At 36.6% G+C, this 10,235-nt stretch overlaps 1 protein-coding gene across 1 annotated transcript; it reads right to left on the minus strand.

Annotated features, from left to right (window-relative positions):
* Positions 1–3,367: 3,367 nt before the first annotated feature.
* On the minus strand, positions 3,368–4,771 carry THI1 (thiazole biosynthetic enzyme, chloroplast (ARA6) (THI1) (THI4)). Its single transcript, XM_089135553.1, has 2 exons — positions 3,807–4,771; positions 3,368–3,713 (listed from the first exon to the last, which is right to left on the minus strand). Exons 1-2 carry the CDS (start codon positions 4,713–4,715, stop codon positions 3,546–3,548), a joined length of 1,077 nt encoding a protein of 358 aa, XP_088991679.1. The 5' UTR covers positions 4,716–4,771; the 3' UTR covers positions 3,368–3,545.
* Between the last annotated feature and the right edge of the window lie 5,464 nt (positions 4,772–10,235).

Genomic DNA, 10,235 nt, shown 5'->3' on the forward strand with positions numbered 1-10,235 from the left:
TCCTCTCATGATCTTCTGCCTCATAGATAGCTGATTCAAATCGATTTGCTAGATGAATTTGGATAGGTTGCACACTGAACCCTAGATTTGCATTGCCACATATTGATAAAATTACAAGATGAATGGCCTAGCGTATTTCTATTTCAATTGCTGATTGATTTCTAAAAATAGTGAAGTCATTGACTTTTGGTTAATAAACTGAAATTCTTTTGTTTGTAGCCATATTAAATATTTTAAGAAGGATAAATTTTAGGACACCTCAAGATAATTGATGAGAAGCATATATACCTCTAAGACCATGTCAAATTGGGTTTTTTATTTGTTAGTACTGCTGGCTGTTGCCAATGGATGTGATTATGCCACGTGTAAAGTAAATGATATGATGGTGTTAAATAAGGAAAAACATCCAAACGTGTAAGCGAAAGATGAAAATAGAAAATGGGAATGGAGATGGGTTGGCATCTTCCTCATCGACAGATTGTAACCAACAATTCGAAGAGATATGTTTTTGCTTACAGTGCCTTTGCCTCTATCAACTCTGTACTTCTGGGTTACGATAAGTTCTCCTCTTTAATCTATTGTTTCATTCTGTAATGAATAATGACCCACCTAGCAATTCACTGGGCTCTTTTCTTTTTGCTCGACAGAGAAAACCCACATCTAAATGGCCATCCTTTTCTCTGGTCTTGTATTTTCAGAAAAAGTTGTCGTTTTGGGTATCTCTCAAACTATAATGAAAGCGTATGGATTTGTTTCTGTGGTTGTGGGTTTAGGGGCTCATGTCATTGGTATGGCTGTATTTGTGAACAAGATCTTGGTCTGTTCCGATTATGTTTGTTTAAGAATAACACACTTACCTGAAATTTGGTATTCTAGTCTCTAGAACTTGTCTTCTGATTTGCATTTCCATCTCATTTGTAACTACTATTAGTTGAAGCTTTGATTGCTAGATGAAGGTTTTTAAATGGGAAGAATTCCATTTGGGTTGAGAGCCACATCACAACTTGCATACTTCGATTAGTTTATGATATTCTTTTCAAACAATTAACTTTATTAGAATAAATGTGAAGCTTGAGGCATTTGGCCATTGCGATTTGCAATTGTGGGTTCATGGGTATTTTAAACCCTAGCAGATGACCATTTGAGGAAATCATCCAACCAGAGCAATCAATTTCTGTGGGTTCATGGGTATTCTAAACCCTAGCAAACGGCAATTGAGGAAATCAGTACCACGAGCAATCGATTTTGGATTCAGTATGTTCGATGGAATTCAAATGTAATGTATTGTTCCTCCCCACACCCACAGGGGTAGATCTAGGGATTTAGTTTTGTAAATTTGTTAAATATAGAATATTTAAATGTAAAATATAATATTATATTTATATATGTGTCCCTCTAGTTTATTCAACATTGTCAAATCTCTTACTTTACACGTGGTGCAATCGCATCCGTTTGCAGCAGGCAACAGCCGCAAATAAAAATCCGTCAAATTGGCAGAGTCTTTAATTAGTAAAAGAAAATAACAAATATATCCTTAGCTATATTATTTTATATCTGATTTTATAATATAAAATAATGAACAAAGGAGGAAGAAAGAAAGAAATTTGTGAAGGAAGAAAAAAAGATGAAATTGAGGATTTTATTCTACTAAGAATAACATTGTAAAATCACAAGAAATTAAGAGCAATTTAAGAATTATAAAGTTACATAACTGTAATTTATAACTCAAATAGAATTTATGGACGAAATATAATGTTCTATAAATTCAAAATTCGAAGTCATTTCAATTTGATATAGTTTTAGGATGTTTATGCTTTTATTTTGCCTGTGTTGGGTACTACCTTTGAAAATTTTCCTTCTATGAATAAAAATCCCATATAATTGGCAATTTCACAAAATAAATCCAAGAATACGAAAAAAATCGTTGTGCACATCTTTCTGCTGAGCACAACAGTGCACCACTAAATTGTGACACATGTAAAATATCAGTTTAATGGTTGAGATCAAATTGTTAAGTTTTAAGTGTAAAACCCCTGGGAAAAAAAAATCCATTTTAACCTATACCCCCATATGAGAAAACCTAAATGATTAAAAACTCTAAAAATCCATTCAAATCCCATCTTTGAAGTCATCTTCTTCCTTTTTCCATCCTTGGCTTTTACAATTCCTCCCTTCATTTAACTGATTTCTTTTTCTCTGCAAGATCTACTGTAGAAAGCTTGAAATGCTGCTGATTTCAATCTTGGTGTTAGATTAGTATCTTATCCTCCATCCGCCATCAATGCTGATAGCTTCTTACATAAAAAGAACTTTACTTGATTTTCTCAACTGCTGTTAAAATACAGAATTCTTGCAAAGACACACACTCAATCCCTCTAAAAACTCTACAAAATGTAGTTTTGCAACCGTCACATAGAAGAGGAATAAATGCATCTGTAATTTGAACCATTCCAAATGAAAATATCTCTGTTAATGGGAGTTCCAACTTCCAACCATTACTAAATTTATTTTTACTTATTTGGGAAGAAAAATCGAGAAAAATTACAACATGCTCAACTAAGGCTTGCAAGTCCCCACTCATCACTATATTGTTCCACAATACTTAGTAAACGTTTGAACTAATTCTTTTAACTTCCATTTTCATGTCAAACAAGCACAAAATGGGTAAAATGATGAGTGAGAGAGAAGAAGTCGGTTAAACAACGGGGAGTTCCTGCAACCCATGAATTGAGGAGCAAGAAGACAATCAGTAAGAAACGGACAGGAAGTTGGCGTTTTCAGATTTGTTAATCAATCAGGTTTTCTCATATGCGACTACAAATTAAATGGGTTTTTTTCAGGGGTTTTACACTTAAAAATTATCATTTTGATCTCAACTATTAAACTGGTATTTTACACGTGTCGCAAGTTAGTGGTGCACTGTTGTGCACAACAGACGATTTTTTCCCCCAAGAACACACTTAATTAGGCTAGATCAGATTTTAATAAAAAGATATTTGTTATTATTACATCAAAATGCAAAAGATCCAGTAGCCAATTGAAAGAGAGCTCATGAACATTCAGTCAAGTTAGAATTTCCCAGCTTTTTAAGTAGAGAACCAACAGGGCTTAAGAGCTTCCAAGCTTAGTGAGACACACCTTGAAATAATTTGGTTATTCCCAAAAATATTTATGGTTCCAAGTCTAATTTTAGAAGAATCAGAAGACTTTATTTATATTTTTCATATTTTGATTGAATTGATTAATATTTCTCTAAGATTGGATGAGATTTCCAAGTTGATGCACTTCAGCAGATTGTGATTAATCTCGGATTCTCTGTAGCAGTAATTTCTATCTTAAAACTTCAAACACAGCCACAAACACAAGCTTTACACAAACCTGATGATTTTATTATCAACAAAAGAAAAAAGAAAGGAGGAAAAATTACATCATTTTTCGGTCTACAACCAGTCGTTCTACTCATCATCATCAGGATCAAACCTGTTCTCTTCTCATCATCTTCTTTTCTTTTGATTGAACAAATTATCTTTCATAATCTGAGTATCTCAAGCGTCAACTATCTCTGAGGCAGAGTCAGCAGAGGCAAGGATAAGCTCTGGAATGCTTACAGCTTCTTCATAGGTTCCATCAATGGCGTTGGGCAAACCCAAAGCCTTCAATGCTACGTGGGCTGCTTTCTGTCCTGAAATCATCATCGCTCCAAAGGTTGGACCCTAAATTGACAAAGAAAGAAAGAGAAAATTAGTTTAATCTTGAAACCAAAGAACGATTTTTGTGTCTTTGGAAATTGATAGAAATCAAAATACCATTCTTGGGGCTCCATCAATCTCTGCAACTTCCATGCCTGTGACGATCATTCCAGGAACAACCTCCCTTGTCAGCCTAACAATTGCATCTTCAGCTGTGTTCATGTCAAGGGCTTTCATCCCTGGAACACTGTCGATCATTCCAATGCTCTTGAGGCGTTTCACTCCAGTAGCACCAAAAGGACCATCATGGCCACAAGAGCTCACAACCACCTTCGATTCCATCACGTTAGGATCCATACATGACTGTGTATCGTGGTTCATCGACACCAGAGCCCAATTGGTAACGACACCAGCAACCTTCCCCTCTTTGACGACCAAATCCTCTGCAGCAACAGCATTAAAGAGCTTAACATTTGGTCTTGCCAAAAGCTTGCTCATGATGGTTGATGTGAACAAAGCTGCGTGCTTGATGACGACATAGTTTTCCTGTTCATCATACTCGATACCCAGTTCATCCAAGAACCTGTGAGCAGGTTTACGAACGACCATGGCGGAGAAAAGCTGACCACCGAGCCATGCACCACCGCCGGGGCTGACGGATTGTTCGATGATGGCAACACGAACAGATGGGTTTTTGCTGAGTTCATAAGCGCAGGAGAGACCAGCAGAGCCGGCGCCAACAACGATGACATCGGTGTCGGCGTAGGTGATCATGTCCATCATGTATCGACGAGTCATCTCACGGGAAACGATGGATTCCTTGATGGGTTCGAATTTGAAGGACTTGAGGTCGTAAGAAGAAGAAGAAGAAGACATGGAGATGGAGAGATTGTTGGGAGTGGATGAAGATTTGATGAGTTGACGAGAGGGAAGAGAGATGCCATGGAAAGAGGATTGGTTGTCGAAGAAGGAAATCTTGGGCTTGGAGGAGAAGGAGGAAGTGAAGGTTGTTGCCATGGTTGCCATTATAGATAAGATGATGAGGTTTTCCCTCTTCTTCTTGATGCAGAGTAGACTGAGAGAGAGAGCGAGGGTGGGTTGGGGTATTTATTATCGACTACTGCGAGGTGAGGTGGGGAGAAGAGAAAATATCTTATGGTTCATACACATCGGTTGACACGTGTAGCCAAGATAGGGTGCGGGAGGTCTACAATGGTTCGAATATCGGACTACAAGTCTCAAATTCAAATTGTTTAAATCTTATCTAATGACGAAAAAAGAATAAATTTTTTTTTTGGTAAACCACACTTCATTCAGAGAACAGACACAAGAAAAAAAAGAAAAAACAGACACAACTGCATAAAGACATAAGGTTCGAATCGAACCAAGGAGTGAAAAGTGACCAAACTATCATACCTGTAATAGACAGGGTCATCGAGGCTAAAGGTAGGGTCATGCCCAAAATGGGTCACGCCCAAAGAACCCTTAGAACATAAGCTGTAACAACTACAGCACCAACTAAACATCAACACCCATAAAAGGGAACAAAATACACGCCACAAGGGCGGAGCCAAAACACGCCACGAGGGCGGAGCCAAAACACGCCACGAGGGCAGAGTCAAAACAAACCACAAGGGCGGATACAAAACTCGTGGGATTGTTGCCGCATCAAAAGTGCGGATGAGGGTTGGACCTGCCATCCGGCGTTGTCGTAGAGACGTATCGATCAAGCTCGCCGCAGAAGGTCTTTTAGATCTGGAGGCAATCTGCGGTATGCACCAAGGATCGCTGCAACCAAAGAGTTTAGTTCTTATTTTAAAACTGAAAAAGGAAAATAGAAATGCTGCAACCCAGGGAAAGAGATCGACCGGAAAAACAAACAGATAAAAAAAAAATAAAAAAAAAAAAAAAAGAACTCGTTTGATAACTCATTTAGAAACAGATTTTGGGTTTTTCTTGTTTTGAGAATTAGAAAAATTGATCCAAAATCGCTTTGTTTAGTATAAATTTACAATATAAATTGAAATTGAAATTTATTAACATTTTTGCTCCAAGAAATACTTACGATTATTATGTTTGTTTTTTTAAAAAAAATTGATGTGGATTAAGTTTAAGTGAGCCACTTTTAGAAATAGTATTTATGAAATTTAGCACTCTAAGCATAAAAATGCAACAAATATTTTATTCACCACTGCTCTTCCAGCGGAGGTTTTATACTTTTTGTTAGTAAGAGTGTTAATGTCATTGCTGATTCTTTGATCCACTGTGCCCTTTCTTGCTCCATGATTTTGGCCTGTGAGCCTTGGTTTCGGACTTTTGTAATCACTCTGATGTTGTAGAATAAATAGTGGTTTACACAAAAAAGAAAAATACAACTCAATGAATGTAGAACATTCTTGAAGAATAGTTCCATCACCTTCTTGAAGATATTTGGTTCTTATTAAATTGTCACTTTCCACAACAAGTGAGATACTTGTGACGTATGACTCTTTATTATTATGGTATACATTCACTTATGTACTAAGATTTTTTTCTTTATATTTATTTTAACAACTTTTTTTATGGGTCACATGAAGTGTTTGTCCACCACTTATTTTTTATCAAAATTTGTTTCACTTTATTATGAAGGGAAGGACTTAATTCAATTACGTATGATGATCTCCTTCATAAAATATCATAAATATCTTTTTAAAGGTGGTTTCTGACCAAAATTAATCGTTTCTAAATTTTACAAATGACCTTAGTCTGATTGATGGTTTTTTATGTTAATCTCAATATTAAAATCTATTTGATCTTATCTATTTTGATGTACATGTTTTTGCTAAAGGTGGTATGTTAAAGCGGTTAAAGACCCAACTTCCCTATGGGGAAGGTCTTGGGTTCGCACCCACTCGGTGGCATCAATATAAAGCTCCCCCTTGAGGAAGTAAATCGTGGTGTGCGCAAGCTGGCCCGGATGAACCTCAGTTCCAAAAAAAATAAAAACACAAAAGATTTCTTACCAAAAAAACAAAAGGTTTAATTTTTCAATAAATTCATATTTACTAAGAATCATATGTATAGGTAATTAATTTACTTTCTTGGGCCTTTTGGCTAAGTTCAATTAGTTTGATATAGTCATTTGTAATTATGGGTCTAACCCCATATCCTATTAATATTGATAACAACATGATCAATAAGACTACAATGACAATATCTATGTTTTCAAGTTTGGATCTATTACCAAGAGACAAAAGGTACCACTTGACACCATAGATTCGATTTGGGGTGGGGGGTTGCTCACATCTAAATTATTAACTCCACTTCTCAATTTTGGATTCACTCTCACTTTGTGTATGGTGTTGAGTTGTCCAAATCTTCCATTTCCCACTTTCCCTTAGAGGTTTCCATTTAAGATGCTTTAAAGTATTGATGGTCCCACCATTAGTTATGTAGTGAGTTTTGACACAAACAACAATGAGAGAGACCACTCCATGAGTGGACAACAAATATCTTAGATCAATAAGATACAATCATTATATTTTTTGATATGTCAAAAAAGTATAGAGTAGGATACCTAGAGTTTAGAAAATAAAAAGGAATTAATCTTTGGTTGATAAGGTTAGTAAATTTAATGTGGCAAGATATTATGGTGGGTCTTGTCAAAGACAATAGGGGTTTGATGGAGAAATAAAGTTGTAGGCCATTGGTATATACCATATATGACAAAATATTCTTTCTTCATGTTGAGGGCACATTGTTTCTTTAACAAAATTTTAATTTTTATAAATAAAATGAAAAGAAAGAACACACCAAATATTAAATTTTTTTTTTGGGGTGTGACAAGCTTCAATAAGGAGGGCAAGAAAAGTGTAAAGTGTCAGCCTTACAAAGGTCTCACAACCAAGGATAGAGATATGGTTAGTCGGTCCTCCCTGCTAAGGCGACAACCCTCTAAGTTATTGCATTCTCCTGGTACATCAGAAAAATAACAAGAAAAAAGAAAGAAAAGATGAGAGGTGTTGGATATCCTCCATTATACTAGATATATCTCTTGTTAACTAAACCTAAGAATGCAACATCCTAATAACCAATTGGCAGTAGCTCTCAGCACGTGATCTACACCCTTTGCCAATGCCAATAATAGGTCATATCTTAATACCAATGCCTCACCTTCCATGGGAGAATTGAATGATTGAGTTTTGAAACCGCAGCTAGACAAGCACCATTTGCCTTCCTTAAGATATACCCATGTCCCATTTATTCTTCTTAAGAGCAACGTTAGAATTTAGGTTAGCAACACTGGATGGAGAAGGAAGCCATGAGTGCTAGGCATGATGTGAAATTGAAGAAGCAGTTGGCCTTGTTGTAAACTTCTGAGTAGCTACCAAGAAGTTCGAGTGGAATTGCATTGCCATATAAAGGATGTGATTTGGTGTTGAAACTCTTCCCTAAAAAATGAACTTGTTTCTAGCCTCCCATAAGCACCAATAGATGTATATTATTGTCCCCAAGAGACATTTTTCTATTTTATTTGTTCTCCCCAACTACTTCTAAAGCTTGAATGAAAATTGGCATTGATAGTGAAGGAGGGTGAGTAAAACCAAGGTCTGATGCAAAACATACGACCCTTGCTATACGATAGTCTATAAATAAGTGTGCAATTGAATCCTTTTCATATCCACAACGAGGGCAACACAGAGTCACAGGGATTTTCCTCTTATGGAGTTCCTTAGCTGAAGCAATACCACCTGATAACACTCTCCACATAAAGCTTTGTATTTTTGGTGCTACTTGTGAGCACCAAATGGACTTCCATACTTCCTTAGGAATAGGATGAGGAAGTGGTGGCGTCTTGGTGGCTGCAGTCTATTTCCTATCTTGAACCTCACATAGAAAATGGTATGCAGATTTAGAGGAGTAAATATCATTTGATAAAGATTCTCATTGTAAGCCGTCCTCTTTTGGGAACAACGCCAATTTAATTCGAAGTATGATCTATACATCATCAACATCAAAGCAGCTATGTATCAGTTTAGAATTCCAAAATTTGCTCTCTTGATTTATTAGATACGCTACCCATGTGATTCTAGGATCCCTCTTTACATGACGTGCTAATTTATAATCTGGATTAGAGGAAATCCAATTGTCCTCCCAAACTTTAATCTTCTCTCCCTGTCAATCTTCCATAACAACCCTGCGAATAATACCTTTAGGCTCTCCAGTATACCCCGCCAAACCCAAGATGGAGATGAGATGATTTTAGCTTCCAAGAAACTACAGTGAGGAAATTAAATTTGCTTATAAACTTTGCCCAATGAGAAGTTGGATTTTGCCATAGTCTCCAAGCTAACTTACCCAACAATGCCATGTTTTGAAGGTTTGGATTTTGAAAGCCTAAACCCCTTTTCTCCTTGGGTCAGTTCATTATCTTCCATGATACCTAACATACCTTGTTGTGATCCGAGACATCATCCCAGTGGAAGTCTAAAACTGCACTTTTCAGTTTGGAATGATGAGAGAAGGGGGGAGTTTAAAGTGAGAGGTTGCATAGGTGTTTGCTAACAATGCCATGGATTTGATAAGGGTTTCCTTTCCTGCATGAGACAAATACCTTCTTTTCCAACATTGAAGCCTGGTGCTGGTGCTTGTCTTCTCTTCTAGTCTTAAATAAGTCCTTAGAACTACCAAAGTCCACAGGCAAACCCATATACCTTTTGGAGCCATCTCCATATGGAATTTTTAGAATCCTTGAGAACCATCTCTTGATTCTTGAGAGTGTTTGGGCTAAAAGTGATGCAAGACTTGATAATTTATGGACTATCACTAACAAGGTAGTAGAAGTTTAGGCATGCCTTGAAGTTGTAAAACTCCTCCAACCTCAATTCTGCAAATAAGAGGTATGATATAGGAGTTCCCCGATTTCTAACTTTAATGCCATGAATAAATCCATTCCTCTCTGCCTTCACCAAAATAATACTTAGGGCTTGGGAGCAAAGTAAAAACAGAGCTGAGGAGAGGGGTCCCCCTATCTAAAACCTTTAGTAGGGTTAATATGAGGTTGAGGGATATCATTCACCAATATTTGGAATGGAACAAAAGTAACACAATACATGAATAGTTTAATACAATGCATAGAGAAGCCAAGAGATAAAAGTACATTCTCAAGGAAATGCCACTCCATACGACCGTAAGCCTTCCTCATATCCAACTTGATAGCCATTACCTTCTTCTTTTCTTTCTTCTTGTGCTTGATATAGTGGAAGGTCTCATGAGCCATGAGTATGTTGTCAGAGATGAGCCTATTAGGTATGAAGGCAAACTGTGAGGAAGAAATAATTTCATGTTAATACATTTTTAGCTTAGAAGCCATGATCTTGGTCACAATCTTGGTTGTGACATTATATAGATTAATAGGTCTAAAGTGGTCCACTTTTTTAGGATGATCCACCTTTGAATCAGGCAAACATAACTGATATTGGTTTCTTATGGCATGTTACCTAAGATAAACATTCCTTCACAAACCTATAGATATTAGAGCTGACTAAATGCCAAAGTTTCTAAAGA

The sequence above is a fragment of the Hakea prostrata genome, chromosome 9 (genome assembly GCF_041222555.1).
Source record: "Hakea prostrata isolate BN-2017 chromosome 9, UWA_Hpros_2, whole genome shotgun sequence".
Taxonomy (NCBI): domain Eukaryota; kingdom Viridiplantae; phylum Streptophyta; class Magnoliopsida; order Proteales; family Proteaceae; genus Hakea; species Hakea prostrata.

Excerpts from the sequence above, each read along its gene's own strand:
- THI1 (XM_089135553.1), bottom strand. The coding sequence starts at position 4,715 with ATGGCAACCATGGCAACAACCTTCACTTCCTCCTTCTCCTCCAAGCCC. Across the intron at positions 3,714-3,806 it reads TTGATGGAGCCCCAAGAATG|GGTCCAACCTTTGGAGCGAT; the intron begins GTATTTTGATTT and ends TTGTCAATTTAG.